The sequence below is a fragment of the Crinia signifera genome, chromosome 8 (genome assembly GCF_055691185.1).
Source record: "Crinia signifera chromosome 8, ASM5569118v1, whole genome shotgun sequence".
NCBI lineage: Eukaryota > Metazoa > Chordata > Amphibia > Anura > Myobatrachidae > Crinia > Crinia signifera.
This window is the reverse complement of record NC_139224.1, coordinates 82,873,756-82,893,845: the sequence shown is the minus strand read 5'-3', so window position 1 is coordinate 82,893,845 and position 20,090 is coordinate 82,873,756. Positions and strand designations below refer to the sequence as shown.

Below are 20,090 nucleotides of genomic sequence, written 5' to 3'. Positions count from 1 at the left end.
AACCATCAAAACCAGGCAAAGCGAAAAAACCTAAAAAGAAACCAAACAAATCTATCATTAAAAAGAAGAAGAAGGTTGACTCAGAGGAAGAAAGACAAGGTAATTCATGGCTGGCATTCTTAGTCACTACAAAAATGATCTGTTACCCATTATGCGATACTGTTATTTACCATGACACATACCATTCTGTGACTTAAGGCGCCCATACACTATGCAATTCCACCTGATTCCAGTAGATCCGGCCAAGAAATCGGGTGAAATTGCATGTGTATGAAATGCGATCCTATGCGCGGTCCTGTGCGCATTGGATCGGAGTTGGAGGTTGGACGGGCTGCAGATAAGTTGTATATTCTTTCGAATGTTTTTTTTTTAATTATTCTATTGCCCACCCTCCCCCCACCTGCAGCTGTCGTGTATGCAGCTGAATAGTGTATGGGGGCTCTTAGCTTCAATACATTATGCCATTCTGTGACTTAGCTGCAACATTATGTCATTATTTGACTTAGCTGTGACATTATGTGACTTAGCTGTGACATTATGTGACTTAGCTGTGACATTATGTCATTATGTGACTTAGCTGTAACATTATGTCATTATGTAACTTAGCTGTGACATTATGTCATATATTTGAGTAGAGGTGACATTATGTAATTGTTACTTAGCTGTGAAATTATGTAATTATGTGACTTAGCTGTGACATTATGTCATTATGTGACTTAGCTGTGACATTATGTCATTATGTGACTTAGCTGTGACATTATGTCATTATGTGACTTAGCTGTGACATTATGTCATTATGTGACTTAGCTGTGAAATTATGTAATTATGTGACTTAGCTGTGACATTATGTCATTATGTAACTTAGCTGTGACATTATGTCATATATGTGACTAGAGGTGACATTATGTCATTGTCACTTAGCTGTGAAATTATGTAATTATATGACTTAGCTGTGACATTATGTCATTATGTGACTTAGCTGTGACATTATGTCATTATGTGACTTAGCTGTGACATTATGTCATTATGTAAATTAGCTGTGACATTATGTCATATATGTGACTAGAGGTGACATTATGTAATTGTTACTTAGCTGTGAAATTATGTAATTATATGACTTAGCTGTGACATTATGTCATTATGTGACTTAGCTGTGACATTATGTCATTATGTGACTTAGCTGTGACATTATGTCATTATGTGACTTAGCTGTGACATTATGTCATTATGTGACTTAGCTGTGACATTATGTCATTATGTGACTTAGCTGTGACATTATGTCATATATGTGACTAGAGGTGACATTATGTCATTGTTACTTAGCTGTGACATTATGTCATTATGTGACTTAGCTGTGACATTATGTCATTATGTGACTTAGCTGTGACATTATGTCATTATGTGACTTAGCTGTGACATTATGTCATTATGTGACTTAGCTGTGACATTATGTCATTATGTGACTTAGCTGTGACATTATGTCATTATGTGACTTAGCTGTGAAATTATGTAATTATGTGACTTAGCTGTGACATTATGTCATTATGTAACTTAGCTGTGACATTATGTCATATATGTGACTAGAGGTGACATTATGTCATTGTTACTTAGCTGTGAAATTATGTAATTATATGATTTAGCTGTGACATTATGTCATTATGTGACTTAGCTGTGACATTATGTCATTATGTAACTTAGCTGTGACATTATGTCATTATGTGACTTAGCTGTGACATTATGTCATATATGTGACTAGAGGTGACATTATGTAATTGTTACTTAGCTGTGAAATTATGTAATTATGTGACTTAGCTGTGACATTATGTCCTTATGTGACTAAACTGTGACATTATGTCATTATGTGACTAAGCTGTGAAATTATGTCATTATAAGACTTAGCTGCAATATTATGTCATTATGTGACTTAGCTGTGACATTGTCAATCTGTGATTTAGCTGCAATACATTATGCTATTGTGTTATTGTGCTGCAAAACATTGTCATTCTGTGACTTAACTGCAACACCTTATGCAATTCTGTGAATTCGTTTAAACACATTATGCAATTCTGTGACTTAGCACGGCACATTATGCTATTCTGTGACTCAGTATGCCATTATGTAACTTTGCTGTGACACATTATGCCTTTTTGTAACACATTATACCATTCTGTGATTTAGCTGTGGCACATTATGCCTTTCTGTGACATTGTTGTGATACCTTATGCCATTATATTACTGTAGCTGTGACACATTATGTCATCATATTTTTTTTAGATATTGCTATGGCAAATCTAATTTTCAAATACAAAGCATTTAGGGGGGTATTCAATTATCCGCATTTTTTTTGTCTCTTATGTACTGTACACATAGAGCAAATTGAGCGTCCTTGCTGAGCAATCTAGTATCACTCAGCACACAGCGCTGCACCACTCAATTGAGAGAGCACTGGTGATGATAGGTTTATATTGCATGCAGTATAAATCTAGGCAGGCAATAGCGATGCACAAGACCACACATCGCGCGCCATACATACGGTGCGATATGTGCTTCCTTTCTAGTCAGATTGCTTAGAAATGGGGTTGTAACTGCTCCATAAGTGATTCACCACTGCTGAATAAATCTTCCACAATAAGCAGGCGGGTGCCTTGGCTTATTGGGCATCAGGTGGAACAAGTTGCTGAAAACAGGTCTGTTTCTCACGAAAGAAACAGGTTTCACTGAACCTGTGTGGTTTTGTGAGCATTTTTATTTTTGGCCTCCAAAAAATATTGGAGAAATACCAGGATAAATCCCCAAAAAGCTTCATTTTCTTCTAGTCTAATTAACAACACACACACACACACACACACACACACACACACACACACACACACACACACACACACACACACATATATATATTGAAATCAGTAATGAGTCATGAATACACTAGTTTATATACCAAAGGACATCATGGTGATTTATAAACAGAAGGAAAAAACACTATGTACTAATGATTAGTTTTTGCACAGCAAAGATAGTCCATCAGATACAAATCTAGTAATATCTAATAAACATAATATCATCCAAGACTAAATACCAACAATAACCGAACTCACAGTTCTTTCACATGTTCATCAATCACACGTAGCCAAAATTTTCGGCTCATATAAAGAATGTATGAAAGAATTTAAACAAAGATTGCAATTAATATTCATGTTTTTGGAATGACACATGCAATCTTAAGGTCCATACACACTGAGCGACTTTGAGCTGAAAGTCGCTCAAAACACCCAGTTTGTGCGGCGTTCAGCTCAAAGCCACCCAGTGTGTATGCCCCGGCAGATGAACGGCTTTCAAAGTGCTGCACTATGCAAAGCCATCCTCCCCCTCCGTCGGCGCCGGGCAGTGTTTACTTTTGTGGTGTGGAGTGTGTTGAAAATCTTCATTTTTACATTGGCTGTCATATAACTACTGTATTTACTTGTAGTAAATAATGCTAGTTACTTTCAAAATACAGTATACATGTTATTCACATTTTATAGGGATCGCTGTAGTCTATCCATTTGACTGTATTAGCATTTAAAACACTCTCAGTGTGTTATATAATAACCATGTTGTATGCGAAATATAGCCACTTATATCTTAGCAATACAGGTACAGTGTATGTGTGAAACATTAATAACAAGTTTAGTTCTAGATTTTTTTTCCCGCTATTAGCGTTTTACTTGTATACACAATATCTTGCTATCTGTTATTTATTGACTGATAACGACATTTACAATTATTATACATCAGGGCTTCTAACCCATTTATTTTCAATCAGAAACTGTGGAGAGCGAGTTTTCCAGTTCTTCTCAGTCATCAACATCACATAGTAGAAGCAAAACAAGTAAGAGGCGGATGACAGGGAAAAATAATAAAACCAAAAAGAAGATTCCTGGTAAGTAATAATAATACAGTCATGTTTAATAGATTTTTTTTTTGTGTGTGTGATTTGATTAAAAATATGATCAAAGAAATGACAGAATTCCACCTACTGGAAATCTACTATTGTATTGTAGTTGCTTTTAATGTGAAAAAAATGTCAATATTCTTACGAAAGTAATCAGAATTATTGCATAGTTAAAGAAAATATATAATTTTTCTATTTTTTTTTAGGAGAACCAGAACAGCCATTAAAGCCACCAAAGCGTAATAAAGATAAGAATTTTCCTTCAACGCCTGAACCCACCTTTATTTCTGAAGGTTCCGGAGATGATGGAAGTGGAATGTCAACCACTATGGCAGCAACAACTCTAACTACAAAATCTCTTACTACTCAATTACAAACTACAGCAGGAACAAAAACAGAAGCTACAGTAATTTCTTCTACAAAGCCACAAACAGGTAGTACTTTTGTAACCTCTTATAAGACCACACAAAGTACGCCCAATCTATTGACAACTGAAGAAAGAACTGAGAAAACTTCAACTACAATAAGTCCAAAAACTCCGACTTTATCCTCGCTCAAGACAACACCAAGTACAGCCAATCTTGTGTCTACTGAAGAACAATCTGCAAAAACTTCTACTACAATTATCCCCCACACTCAGGGCTTAACCACATATAAGACAACAAGTATTACCAATCTTGTGTCTACAGAACAATCTGTTAAGATTTCCACCACAATGAGTCCAACACCAAAGGAAGAAACCACAGGACAGAGCATGACGAACACTCCAGTTCAACAAAGTAAGAATAATAAGTTCACAACTGCTATTATTGATTTGGTAACCTCTGTTATTGTAACTGAAAACATCAATGAAGCAGGCACAGGACTATCACAACATGGTGGATCCACTGTAGAACAGCTGCAGGAGGATGCCAAGGACAAACAAAATCCGCAGAGTCAACCAACAACCACAGAGATGGTTAAAGCAGACAGTTCAACAAATAAAGGAACAAGAACTGAAGGTGATATAGGAAATATGTTCAGTACAGAAAAAAATAGGCAAGTGGCAACAGTCACAACCACTCCTTCACATTATAAGACAACTGAAGACAGTAAAATAGAAAATTCGCATGATCCCATACATGAAGATTATATAGAGGGATCACCAGGAAGAGCAAAGCCAGATTTAGAACAAAACAATAAACTATTACGTGAGCTAGCACTTATGACAAGAGGAAACCCAGATCTCACAGTGAGAACCACAATTCTTCCAAATACAGACAATGTAGGTTCTCATACAAAGAAAACAGAAGACATAATAATAAAAAGAGTGGATTCCATTACAACATATGAACAACCAAATACACCAAGCTTGAATAATCTATTGATTATTCCTGAAACCACAAAATTGCCAACAGAAAATCTAGAAACCACTAACCCATTTAATAAAATGGCTACTATACAGCCCAGTGATGATAATCTGCCAGATAATATACTTAATACAACTTTGGGGCCAACAGTTATAGAAGAAGAGAATAAAGAAGAATTAAAATCCTTATATGTCACACCAACTGTAGAGAAAAGTTTGTCTAAAGCTTCAAATAATCTAGCACTTGATACAAGTATAGCAGAACACTTATTGGGTTCTGAATTAACTGCAGTAGATCCTACAAAACAAATACTCGTCTCTACTGTACAAGATAATGTTAATACACCTCATACTATACAATCTACAAACTTGAATACTGAGTCTTTAACAAGTCAGTATGGAGTTACTGATATCAGTGCCAAAACCTCCCCATGGACACAACTGATTTCTACTGAAATAAATGAAAATAATGGTTTAAGCCCGATGGTTACAACAGAACAAAGTCAAGATCTATTAAGTATAAAAACCGAAACTCCCCATATAGAGGACAAAGCAACAACACCAGAGAAACTGGGCACGCCAAAGACACTTCCTACTCAGTCACCAACTTATGCTGAGTCCCCGAATGTTAATGAAAAGACAACTCAGTTACTAAGAGTAAAAGAGGAGTCACCAACTGTAGATGTATATAACAATATAAATAAGACACCACCCACAGATGACAATATTTTTACAGCCATGACTGTAACAGACCTCAGGCTTAGTTTCACAACTGGAATCACATCCCTAGCAGCTGAAAAAAGTACAGACCAATTACAAACGTCATCTTTGCTTGACGAGTCAGGTTCACAGGAACCAACTATAATATCAACAAGTATTCCTTTGTTACCCAGCACTAACAATACACCTTTCCCCACTGACCATAAAACAAGCTCAAGTTTGGTAACAGGACAGGCAGATAAAACTCAAACTTTTGCAGTCACCAAAGAACACACAGTTTTGCCAACTGTGAATCCTAATAAAAGCATATATATGACTTCACAAACACTGAAAGACACTACAGCAATTATTATGACAAAGACAGACAGTTTACCTACACAGAATGCAGTAAGCCTGTCTAATAGTAATACAGAAGTAAGAAAAACTACAGATTCACCAGAAACCCAATCTGCACCATTCATAATTACAGCACATGTGTCTAGTTCTAACACATTAAATGATGTAACACCTGAGCAGCTAACAGAAAGGGAAAGTACCAAAGCAACTCAAACTACTTATAATCTGAAAACTTTAACAGGACAATTGGCAACAGATGCACCAAGTGATCCTACAGAAATAGATAGAAGCACTCCAGTGTCTGTTTACCATAATACTGATGTTACACTTACACATGTAAATACTGAGGATACCGAATATAAAACAACCCCTATCGCTGAAGGTATACCCACAACAAGCATGTCTAGTCTGTCTTTAACTTCTCCCAACACACCACAGCTACCAAATAGTCCTGAGGGTACAGAATATAACACATCCCCCATTACTGAAGGCATACCTAACACAAGCATGTTTAGTTTCTCCTCAATCCCTCCCAAAACGCAAGAGTTTGCAACTAGTCCTGAGGCTACACAAGATAAGTCAGCTCCCACTACTGAAGATAAACAAACAACCAGCATGTCTAGTCTCTCTTCAGTTCCTGCCACAACATTGGAGTTAGCAACTAGTCCTGAGGGTACAGAATATAAAACAGCCCCCATTACTGAGGGTACACAAACAAGCAGCATGTCTAGTTTCTCTTCAGTTCCTGCCACAACACAGGAGTTAGCAACTAGTCCTGAGGGAACAGAAGACAAATCAGCCTCCACTACTGAAGGTATACAACCAACCAGCATGTCTAGTCTCTCTTCAGTTCCTGCCACAACATTAGAGTTAGCAACTAGTCCTGAGGGTACAGAAGATAAAACAGCCCCTGTTACTGAGGGTACACAAACAACCAGCATGTCTATTCTCTCTTCAGTTCCTGCCACAATACAAGAATTAGAAACTAGTCCTGAGGCTACAGATGACAAATACGCCCTCACTACTGAAGGTATACCCACAACCAGCATGTCTAGTCTCTCTTCAGTTCCTGCCACAACACAAGAGTTAGCAACTAGTCCTGAGGCTACAGAAGACAAGTCAGCCCCCACTACTGAAGGTATACAAACAACCCGCATGTCTAGTCTCTCTTCAGTTCCTGCCACAACATTGGAGTTAGCAACTAGTCCTGAGGGTACAGAATATAAAACAGCCCCCATTACTGAGGGTACACAAACAAGCAGCATGTCTAGTCTCTCTTCAGTTCCTGTCACAACACAAGAGTTAGAAACTAGTCCTGAGGCAACAGATGACAAATCAGCCCCCACTACGGAAGGTATACCCACAACCAGCATGTCTAGTCTCTCTTCAGTTCCTGCCACAACACAAGAGTTAGCAACTAGTCCTGAGGCTACAGAAGACAAGTCAGCCCCCACTACTGAAGGTATACCCACAACCAGCATGTCTAGTCTCTCTTCAGTTCCTGCCACAACACAAGAGTTAGCAACTAGTCCTGAGGGTACAGAAGACAAATCAGCAGCCACTACTGAAGGTATACAACCAACCAGCATGTCTAGTCTCTCTTCAGTTCCTGCCACAACACAAGAGTTAGCAACTAGTCCTGAGGCTACAGAAGACAAATCAGCCCCCACTACTGAAAGTATACCCACAACCAGCATGTCCAGTCTCCCTTCAGTTCCTGCCACAACACAGGAGTTATCAACTAGTCCTGAGGGTACAGAATATAACACATCCCCCATTACTGAGGGTACACAAAAAAACAGCATGTCTAGTCTCTCTTCAGTTCCTGCCACAACACAAGAGTTAGAAACTAGTCCTGAGGCTACAGATGACAAATACGCCCTCACTACTGAAGGTATACCCACAACCAGCATGTCTAGTCTCTCTTCAGTTCCTGCCACAACACAAGAGTTAGCAACTAGTCCTGAGGCTACAGAAGACAAGTCAGCCCCCACTACTGAAGGTATACAAACAACCCGCATGTCTAGTCTCTCTTCAGTTCCTGCCACAACACAAGAGTTAGCAACTAGTCCTGAGGCTACAGAAGACAAGTCAGCCCACACTACTGAAGGTATACAAACAACCCGCATGTCTAGTCTCTCTTCAGTTCCTGCCACAACATTGGAGTTAGCAACTAGTCCTGAGGGTACAGAATATAAAACAGCCCCCATTACTGAGGGTACACAAACAAGCAGCATGTCTAGTCTCTCTTCAGTTCCTGTCACAACACAAGAGTTAGAAACTAGTCCTGAGGCAACAGATGACAAATCAGCCCCCACTACGGAAGGTATACCCACAACCAGCATGTCTAGTCTCTCTTCAGTTCCTGCCACAACACAAGAGTTAGCAACTAGTCCTGAGGCTACAGAAGACAAGTCAGCCCCCACTACTGAAGGTATACCCACAACCAGCATGTCTAGTCTCTCTTCAGTTCCTGCCACAACACAAGAGTTAGCAACTAGTCCTGAGGGTACAGAAGACAAATCAGCCCCCACTACTGAAGGTATACAACCAACCAGCATGTCTAGTCTCTCTTCAGTTCCTGCCACAACACAAGAGTTAGCAACTAGTCCTGAGGCTACAGAAGACAAATCAGCCCCCACTACTGAAAGTATACCCACAACCAGCATGTCCAGTCTCCCTTCAGTTCCTGCCACAACACAGGAGTTATCAACTAGTCCTGAGGGTACAGAATATAACACATCCCCCATTACTGAGGGTACACAAAAAAACAGCATGTCTAGTCTCTCTTCAGTTCCTGCCACAACACAAGAGTTAGAAACTAGTCCTGAGGCTACAGATGACAAATACGCCCTCACTACTGAAGGTATACCCACAACCAGCATGTCTAGTCTCTCTTCAGTTCCTGCCACAACACAAGAGTTAGCAACTAGTCCTGAGGCTACAGAAGACAAGTCAGCCCCCACTACTGAAGGTATACAAACAACCCGCATGTCTAGTCTCTCTTCAGTTCCTGCCACAACACAAGAGTTAGCAACTAGTCCTGAGGCTACAGAAGACAAGTCAGCCCACACTACTGAAGGTATACAAACAACCCGCATGTCTAGTCTCTCTTCAGTTCCTGCCACAACATTGGAGTTAGCAACTAGTCCTGAGGGTACAGAATATAAAACAGCCCCCATTACTGAGGGTACACAAACAAGCAGTATGTCTAGTCTCTCTTCAGTTCCTGTCACAACACAAGAGTTAGAAACTAGTCCTGAGGCAACAGATGACAAATCAGCCCCCACTACGGAAGGTATACCCACAACCAGCATGTCTAGTCTCTCTTCAGTTCCTGCCACAACACAAGAGTTAGCAACTAGTCCTGAGGCTACAGAAGACAAGTCAGCCCCCACTACTGAAGGTATACCCACAACCAGCATGTCTAGTCTCTCTTCAGTTCCTGCCACAACACAAGAGTTAGCAACTAGTCCTGAGGGTACAGAAGACAAATCAGCCCCCACTACTGAAGGTATACCCACAACCAGCATGTCTAGTCTCTCTTCAGTTCCTGCCACAACACAAGAGTTAGCAACTAGTCCTGAGGCTACAGAAGACAAATCAGCCCCCACTACTGAAAGTATACCCACAACCAGCATGTCCAGTCTCCCTTCAGTTCCTGCCACAACACAGGAGTTATCAACTAGTCCTGAGGGTACAGAATATAAAACATCCCCCATTACTGAGGGTACACAAACAACCAGCATGTCTAGTCTCTCTTCAGTTCCTGCCACAACACAAGAGTTAGAAACTAGTCCTGAGGCAACAGATGACAAATCAGCCCCCACTACGGAAGGTATACCCACAACCAGCATGTCTAGTCTCTCTTCAGTTCCTGCCACAACACAAGAGTTAGCAACTAGTCCTGAGGCTACAGAAGACAAGTCAGCCCCCACTACTGAAGGTATACCCACAACCAGCATGTCTAGTCTCTCTTCAGTTCCTGCCACAACACAAGAGTTAGCAACTAGTCCTGAGGGTACAGAAGACAAATCAGCCCCCACTACTGAAGGAATACCCACAACCAGCATGTCTAGTCTCTCTTCAGTTCCTGCCACGACACAAGAGTTAGCAACTAGTCATGAGGCTACAGAAGACAAATCAGCCCCCACTACTGAAAGTATACCCACAGCCAGCATGTCTAGTCTCTCTTCAGTTCCTGCCACAACATTGGAGTTAGCAACTAGTCCTGAGGGTACTGAAGACAAACCACCCCCCACTACTGAAGGTATACCCACAACCAGCATTTCTAGTCTCTCTTCAGTTAATGCCACAACACAGGCGTTAGCAACTAGTCCTGAGGGTACAAAATACAAATCAGCCCCCATTACTGAGGGTACACAAACAACCAGCATGTCTAGTCTCTCTTCAGTTCCTGCCACAACACAGGCGTTCGCAACTAGTCCTGAGGGTACAGAATACAAATCAGCCCCCATTACTGAGGGTACACAAACAACCAGCATGTCTAGTCTCTCTTCAGTTCCTGCCACACCACAAGAGATAGCAACTAGTCCTGAGGCTACAGAAGACAAATCAGCCCCCACTACTGAAGGTATACCCACAAACAGCATGTCTAGTCTCTCTTCAGTTCCTGTCACAACACAGGAGTTAGCAACTAGTCCTGAGGATACGGAAGACAAATCAGACCCCACTAGTGAAGGTATGCCCACAACCAGCATGTCTAGTCTCTCCTCAGTTCCTGCCACAACACAAGAGTTAGCAACTAGTCCTGAGGATACGGAAGACAAATCAGCCCCCACTACTGAAGGTATACAAACAACCAGCATGTCTAGTCTCTCTTCAGTTCCTGCCACAACATTGGAGTTAGCAACTAGTCCTGAGGGTACAGAATATAAAACAGCCTCCATTACTGAGGGTACACAAACAAGCAGCATGTCTAGTCTCTTTTCAGTTCCTGCCACAACACAGGAGTTAGTAACTAGTCCTAAAGGTACAGAAGACAAAACAGCCCCCACTACTGAAGGTATACCCACAACCAGCATTTCTAGTCTCTCTTCAGTTCCTGCCACAACACAGGCGTTAGCAACTAGTCCTAAGGGTACAGAATACAAATCAGCCCCCATTACTGAGGGTACACAAACAACCAGCATGTCTAGTCTCTCTTCAGTTCCTGCCACAACACAGGAGTTAGCAACTAGTCCTGAGGATACAGATGACAAGTCAGCCCCCACTACAGAAGGTAGACCCACAACCACCATGTCTAGTCTCTCTTCAACTTCTCCTAACACATCAGAGCTCGCAACTAGTCCTGAGGGTGAGGAAGACAAATCAGCCCCCACTACTGGAGGTATACAAACAAGCAGCATGTCTAGTCTCTCTTCAGTTCCTGCCACAACATTGGAGTTAGCAACTAGTCCTAAGGGTACAGAATATAAAACAGCCCCCATTACTGAGGGTACACAAACAACCAGCATGTCTAGTCTCTCTTCAGTTCCTGCCACAATACAGGAGTTAGCAACTAGTCCTGAGGGTACAGAAGACAAATCAGACCCCACTAGTGAAGGTATGCCCACAACCAGCATGTCTAGTCTCTTCTCAAATCCTGTCACAACACAAGAGTTAGCAACTAGTCCTGAGGGTACAGAATACAAATCAGCCCCCATTACTGAGGGTACACAAACAACCAGCATGTCTAGTCTCTCTTCAGTTCCTGCCACAACACAGGAGTTAGCAACTAGTCCTGAGGCTACAGATGACAAGTCAGCCCCCACTACTGAAGGTAGACCCACAACCAGCATGTCTAGTCTCTCTTCAACTTCTCCTAACACATCAGAGCTCGCAACTAGTCCTGAGGGTGCGGAAGACAAATCAGCCCCCACTACTGGAGGTATACAAACAAGCAGCATGTCTAGTCTCTCTTCAGTTCCTGCCACAACATTGGAGTTAGCAACTAGTCCTGAGGGTACAGAATATAAAACAGCCCCCATTACTGAGGGTACACAAACAACCAGCATGTCTAGTCTCTCTTCAGTTCCTGCCACAACACAAGAGTTAGCAACTAGTCCTGAGGGTACAGAAGACAAATCAGACCCCACTAGTGAAGGTATGCCCACAACCAGCATGTCTAGTCTCTCTTCAACTTCTCCTAACACATCAGAGCTAGCAACTAGTTCTAAGGTTGCAGGAGACAAATCAGCTCCCACTACTGAAGGTATACAAACAAGCAGCATGTCTAGTCTCTCTTCAGTTCCTGTAACAACACAAGATATAGCAACTAGTCCCGAGGGTACAGAATATAAAACAGCCCCCACTACTGAGGGTACACAAACAACAAGCATGTCTAGTCTCTCTTCAGTTCCTGCCACAACACAGGAGTTAGCAACTAGTCCTGAGGGTACAGAAGACAAATCAGCCCCCACTACTGAAGGTATACCCACAACCAGCATGTCTAGTCTCTCTTCAGTTCCTGCCACAACACAAGAGTTAGCAACTAGTCTTGAGGCTACAGAAGACAAATCAGCCCCCACTACTGAAGATATACCCAAAACCAGCATGTCTAGTCTTTCTTCAGTTCCTGCCACAACACAAGAGTTAGCAACTAGTCCTGAGGCTACAGAAGACAAGTCAGCCCCCACTACTGAAGGTATACAAACAACCCGCATGTCTAGTCTCTCTTCAGTTCCTGCCCCAACATTGGAGTTAGCAACTAGTCCTGAGGGTACAGAATATAAAACAGCCCCCATTACTGAGGGTACACAAACAAGCAGCATGTCTAGTCTCTCTTCAGTTCCTGTCACAGCACAAGAGTTAGCAACTAGTTCTGAGGGTACAGAATATAAAACATCCCCCATTACTGGAGGTATACAAACAACAAGCATGTCTAGTCTCTCTTCAGGTCCTGCCACAGCACAAGATATAGCAACTAGTCCTGAGGGTACAGATGACAAATCAGCCCCCACTACAGAAGGTATACCCACAACCAGCATGTCTAGTCTCTCTTCAACTTCTCCTAACACATCAGAGCTAGCAACTAGTCCTGATGGTACAGAAGACAAATCAGCCCCCGCTACTGAAGATATACCCACAACAAGCATGTCTAGTCTCTCTTCAGTTCCTGCCACAACACAAGAGCTAGCAACTAGTCCTGATGGTACAGATGACAAATCAGCCCCCACTACAGAAGGTATACCAACAACCAGCATGTCTAGTCTCTCTTCAGTTCCTGCCACAACACAAGAGTTAGCAACTAGTCCTGAGGCTACAGAAGACAAATCAGCCCCCACTACTGAAGGTAGACCCACAACCAGCATGTCTAGTCTCTCTTCAGTTCCTGCCACAACACAAGAGTTAGAAACTAGTCCTGAGGCTACAGATGCCAAGTCAGCCCCCACTACTGAAGGTAGACCCACAACCAGCATGTCTAGTCTCTCTTCAGTTCCTGCCACAACACAAGAGTTAGCAACTAGTCCTGAGGGTACAGAATATAAAACATCCCCCATTACTGGAGGTATACACACAACCAGCATGTCTAGTCTCTCTTCAGGTCCTGCCACAACACAAGATATAGCAACTAGTCCTGAGGGTACAGAACATAAAACATCCCCCATTACTGGAGGTATGCACACAACCAGCACGTATAGTCTCTCTTCAGTTCCTGCCACAACACAAGATATAGCAACTAGTCCTGAGGGTACAGAAGACAAATCAGCCCCCACTACTGAAGGTATACCCACAACCAGCATGTCTAGTCTCTCTTCAACTTCTCCCAACACACGACAGCTAGCAACTAGTGCTGAGGGTACAGAATATAAAACATCCTCCATTACTGACGGCATACTCCCATTCAGCATATCTTCACCTTTTAGTACAGTTTACACCAATGTTAAAGAAGAAACTGGCACCATTACAGAGAAAGCAATCCCAGTTTCCATGTCAGAAATGAGTAGGGAACCACTAACTGGGACAACAAGTATGTTAATGTCTTTAACAGCGAGACAGCCAACATCTGTTACAGGTGATTCCAAAAGAGAAAGAGAAACTAGCACGGTAGATGCAAAAGAAGCAATTGTAACTACTATAAGTACTAGTGGTTCAGTCAATACAGTATTGGACACAATTTCCAGTATTGATCAGTCATCTGCTGTGACAAATGCAGAAGGTCCCACAGTAAATATTGACGAGACCAAACCATTGACTACACAGTCCACCAGCCAGGGAGTCAGATTTACCACACTTGATATGAGGCCCAGTTCCTCAGATGGAGACATACAAACATCCAGAGCAGTCTCTCCAAGAAATGTTACACCAAGTTCTACAGCTTTCAGATTGTTAGATAAACAGTTTACAACTGGCAGAAATGCAGATTTTCCAAGTACTAATACTTCATCTATTCCGCAAACCACTAGTGCTAAACATTTACATACAGGCAAAACAGATACCGAGACTGCACAAGATACAAGTAAATCTAGTGATAAATATTCAGTAACTACAAAAGGCAACTTATTGAGTATCCTTTCTGGCACAGCAACAAGCGGAATGTCTACAACTGTAAGTAAGAATGCAAGTGTGCTCATCTTACCCACAACTCTACATAAAATTGTAAGTCCAAAGTATACCCAGACTGCTCATACCACAAACAGATTACATGGCATTGGCTCTAGTACACAAGGTTTAGGTAAGACTGAACAAAGTGTCACTACCAGTGTATCAACAATGTCATTAATCAAGAGCAGTTTCACCGATACTAAACACATAAGCAATATGGTAACAAACACAACATATCATTTACATGCACCTTCTTTTAATTTTACAGTGAGCACACTGAAAACTACCAAGGACCAAAGTACTACAGATTCTAGTGATATTATCACTACAACAATCTCTGAAACACTGCAGGAAACCACAAAATCAATGTTATTATATAGCACGCCAGTGGATCCAACAAAACAAACATCAACCGAGTATAACAAGGATAAATATACCACCGCTAAACAAACAAGTAGTGTAAAATACAGCACAGCTGCCAAATCAGGACAATCAACAACTGCCAACAATGTGGCCTTTTCTACCACTGCTACTCCTGGAAAAGGGTTTGAGAGAGACATCACAATAGCCACAGAAACCACAATGAAACCTTCAGATCATACAGTTACTACTAAGAAACCTGAAGCGCTTTCCACACCGGCCAAGAGTACTGTACGTCCAGATCAAAAGCAAACTCCAACCAAGAGAACACTTTACGACACCACAACAAAACCGGTCGTTAATATAAACACAAATACCCCAGCCCCCGCAATGCCTTCCACCAAAACAGCAAATCCTAGTGGTGTTCCAACAGCTAGGAAAATTAATGACGAAGAGATGGGAAATAGTATTAACATCACAAAGCTAGATAACCCATTTCATGTTTGTGATTTGCTTAAGGATGAAGGAATAAAGTTGAGAATATCAGACACTGACCTGGAGCGTATCACTGAAATATGCATGGAAATGCAGCAACGGCAATCACCTGTAAGTACACCAGCTCCAGAAACAAGGAAGCCTACTGTAAATGATGGAAACATTACCCCAGGATACACATATGTGACAACACGTAACTTCAACCAACAACCAGAAATAAGAATCATTCAGATTGTGGAAGAAATATACAGGAGAATGAGTAATTATCCAGTGATAAATATTACAGTCATATCTGGCCAGAACACATATAAGCCATCAGTTTGGTTATTGTTGCTTAATAAAATCAAAAGTTCATATGGTAAGTGATTTTAAATACTGTATTTATTCATAATTGCACAGTAGTAACTAGATCTAGATCATCTGTTACCATGCTGCACAACCTCTCTTATGAGGTGCAGTACTAACAATGGGAGTACAGCAAAAAAGAACATAGGTAATACCATGATGCTCTGCAGGTGGGGCAGATTTGAAATGTGCAACCAATTTAGATGTGAGGCTGGCATGTCCTACTGTAGCTCAAATCTAAAAATAAAGTAAAAAAAAAACCTAAGGCTGCCCAGTATTTGTGGGCTACATGCAAAAACAGTCATTATTTACCCTGCATGCAAAAAAGTATTTGCACCCTTTGCCAGGTTACTGGTCACAGTTACTTGCTCTTTATTGCTCTTCTCCCAACACAGAATCAGGTCCAATGTTACTTACAATAAGGTTTTACATGGCTTCCTCAGTATGAATAGTTTGTTGGGGATTTTGAATGAATACAGTATATCATGTCAGTTGTATTGTTTTTTTTTTTCAAAACAATATATTCCCTATAGCAAGCACACTACAATAAATTGAATCTAAGGGCTGATTTCAGTAGGTTAAAAAGTACTCAGGAACCAATAAAAAGCATCCCTTTTCTGCATAAGCCCCTTTCATTCATTCTTCTGCTATCTTAGCACTTAAAACAAAAGTTGAAATGATCAACAACTCTGAAACACTAAAAAAATTTTTTAAAGAGCTTCTGCATTGCAGAAAAGCTAATATATAGTGCTGCAGATGTTCAGCGCCCACATGTCTGATTGTGAGTTGGATGCAGATGTGGAAATCTGTGCATCTGTTGCTGTCTGTAACTTTAGGTGAAGCCCTTAAGCTGGTGCACATTTGTGTGAAGCTGAAACGCAAACCGGAGATGCCGAAATATCACTTGGTGCATCTATAGATTCAGCACTGGTCACACCTCTAAACTTGCACCAGCCTTATGGCCTTATGTGATAGGTTTGGTGTCTTTACATGCAACCACTCTCAGCAACGCCTGTGACACTCCCATAAGTTTCAATACCTCCATTTCATTTTCTCCTATTCACTGCCCAGGAACTATCTGTACATTTCTGCTTCCATGCATCTAAATTTACACTGTTACTTTGTATGAACAGAATTCGGGGTGCAGGCACAGATGAGAATCGTTGCTTCACTGCATCAGACCTATAGTGCCATCATTCAATGCACAAATACTGTAGATTTGGTGTATAGACGGCACATGCTTACTCAGATAAGGGCAGGTTGAATTTTTCTAAAATGTGATTTTTCATAAAAGCCCAACATAGGAACTTATGCTTATTTGCTAGATACAACTGTTTAACATAATTACACAAGGTGCTCTGTGTGCATTTTATCCATATAATTCCTAAAGTTTAGGCAGATTCAATGTTACCCACATTTTACTCTGTCCAGCATTTTCCACTTTTTTCTCCCGTTCCCTTGAAAAACATTATATAAGGCTTAAGGAGATGTTTTTTCTCTTAAAAGGAAGCATAAACGATCATATTTAAATAAGATCTCCATGATTTCTGTGACATAAAATCACAACTGGTTATGTGTCATTTGCAGGGTGCAATAATGATATTTCTATAGCTGTTTCTAAGAGTGATAAAATAATAAAAGCATTTCAATAATTACACAGGGAGCGGCTACACAGTGCATGAGATATCCAAACTGTATCTAATATATTCACATTCATACAATGGACGTAAAAAATAAAATATTGAAGGCAGGGAGCGTTAGTTTAGCAAAATACAGTGTGCGGATATAAACATTCCTTTAAATATTACTAAATGGTAATTATGTAACCTTTTAGACCCAGAGAAGAATTTGTGTATTGGGAAACCAGCTGATGGCATGACTACTCTGCAGAATGGATCTATGGTGGTGTTTCGAGGTAACGTAATTGGCTCTTTTTGTTATCTATATGTTTAAGGAATGAAAGATATGGCATTTACACAGCAATATAATACAGGACGAAATGTAACTGCAAATTATGGCAATAGAATCATGTAACTGCAAAAACCTTTATCTAGATCGAAAACCAGAAACAAATCAGAATGAAATAATTTGCCATTAGGTCACCGATTGTCTTCCTTGGCCCACAGATTCATGAAGAGAGGACAGGCCAAAGGACAATGTGCAAGTACCATTTAGTAGATTTTATACAAAATACTCCAGATAAGGGAAACATAGATCACAGAGGTGCTCAATGACCTTCTTCCAATCGAGATTCCGGCCGTGGGCCCGGCATACCACACCCAGATCACCGACTCCATTGCTGCATATTTTTATATTATAATCATTCACCATTTAGCAGTCATCTCTCTAGTGCTAAGATTAGAGGTATAACTGTATATATCTAATTGTTGCTATGTGTTACTGCACATTTACACCTATTCAAATCCTGGTACTTATGTAATATCTGGGCTCCCGTTTTTCTTATGAGACCACGTCCCCTCGAGGGGATCGCTGCGCTCACCACGCTTCGGGCACGGTGGCTAGCTGCGCTCGCCACACTATATAAAATCAACTCCATGCGTAGTTGGATAGTAGGGGTATGAAAAAATGGGGTGCATTTAACATGGGAGCCCAGATAATACATAAGTACCCAAATCCTATATAATAAAAGCCTAATGCTGCTTCTCTATGAGAAAATGCCAGTTTGTGTGCATGAAGTTACTATTTGGCGTCCATGGGAGCAATTCAGGTGTTGCTCCATTCGGTTGCACACAGTGGTGCTGGTGCTGACATTATTGGTAGTTTTTTTTTGTTGTCATTTTGGTGGGCTGGGAACTAGTCTAGCACAATTCTGTAAGCAATACAAAAGTATTTGCCCAAATCCAATTGATTTCCATTTTCTGGGCTTAAAGCCACAAAAATGAATACGGTAATTTTTCAAGAATATTTATAATACATTTATTGCTGGGACAGTGGCTCTGATAAAAAGCAATTGCAGCAAAGAGTAAAATGTAAAGTGTCACAGTACAGTGGTTTATGTTCTTACTTGACTGCATAGGTTCTAGTATAGGCTGCTGGGGAATAATTACTACATATACTAGTAGATTATATACATATTTATGATCTACTTATTTAGCTATCAGAAGGATCAACCTCAAATACACTCAGTTTTTGGACTTGATAATTAGGTGAAAACTACAGTCCCCAACTGGAAAATGGGGTGTGAATTATGTTTTCTGATCTCTTCTGCATTTGGTAAACAGCATTGATATTAAATCATGCTGAAACTGCTGTATCTATGATTTTCAGTTGTGATAAGCTTCATTAATGATTTTTATTTTCATTTAAAAAAAAATAATATTGAGCATCCTTAATTTAGAGTAAAACTTACAAAAAAATGTTGATTCCGGAATAATCATATCTCTATGTATTAGATTTCAGTGCCGTTTGTGTGAAATTCCAAGACTTTGTAGTCCATGCAAAAGGAACTTGTGACTCAAAATTCTAATCAGTTTTGTAGTTATAGAAATCATTAACACTGAGAGTCAATGTAGTTTAACTAAATTCTGTCCAGTATATATTATAAACTCACATCCTACATGTAAATGCATCAACATATTGTGTTCTTTGAAAAACATTTTTGGGTTATTGCAGGTAACTACTTTTGGAAGCTAAACCAGGGAGGAGTGACAGAAAGCCCCCGTAAAATCTCTGATGTGTGGGGTATTCCATCTCCGATTGACACTGTGTTTACTAGATGTAATTGTGGTGGCAAGACTTTCTTTTTCAAGGTACAGTATGAATAGGATTGTATCATTTTAACGATTTTTTTGACATTTTAGTCCAAAGTTAAAAAAAAAAAAATATAGCTAACTATTACAACTTAGTATAAATCAGGCATGTCCAACGTTGGCCCTCCAGATGTTGTGAAACTACACATCCCAGCATGCTTTGCCACAGTTTTGCTATTAGAGAATGCTAAAACTATTGCAAAGCATGCTGGGATGTGTAGTTTCAAAACATCTG

The 20,090-nt window shown here is 40.4% G+C and overlaps 1 protein-coding gene across 15 annotated transcripts in view; it reads left to right on the top strand.

Annotated features, from left to right (window-relative positions):
* Window positions 1-20,090, top strand: part of PRG4 (proteoglycan 4) — a 120,821-nt gene that overhangs the window by 88,944 nt on the left and 11,787 nt on the right. For 11 of the 15 annotated variants that reach the window (XM_083156756.1, XM_083156762.1, XM_083156760.1 and 8 more), the window contains 6 exons: window positions 1-99; window positions 3,806-3,922; window positions 4,141-4,713; window positions 15,154-16,098; window positions 17,920-18,000; window positions 19,719-19,855. In XM_083156756.1, the coding sequence (XP_083012882.1) occupies window positions 1-99; window positions 3,806-3,922; window positions 4,141-4,713; window positions 15,154-16,098; window positions 17,920-18,000; window positions 19,719-19,855 (1,952 nt within the window). The remainder of the gene's footprint in view (window positions 100-3,805; window positions 3,923-4,140; window positions 4,714-15,153; window positions 16,099-17,919; window positions 18,001-19,718; window positions 19,856-20,090) is intronic. The other 4 variants (XM_083156763.1, XM_083156766.1, XM_083156767.1 and 1 more) reach the window with 4 other exon arrangements.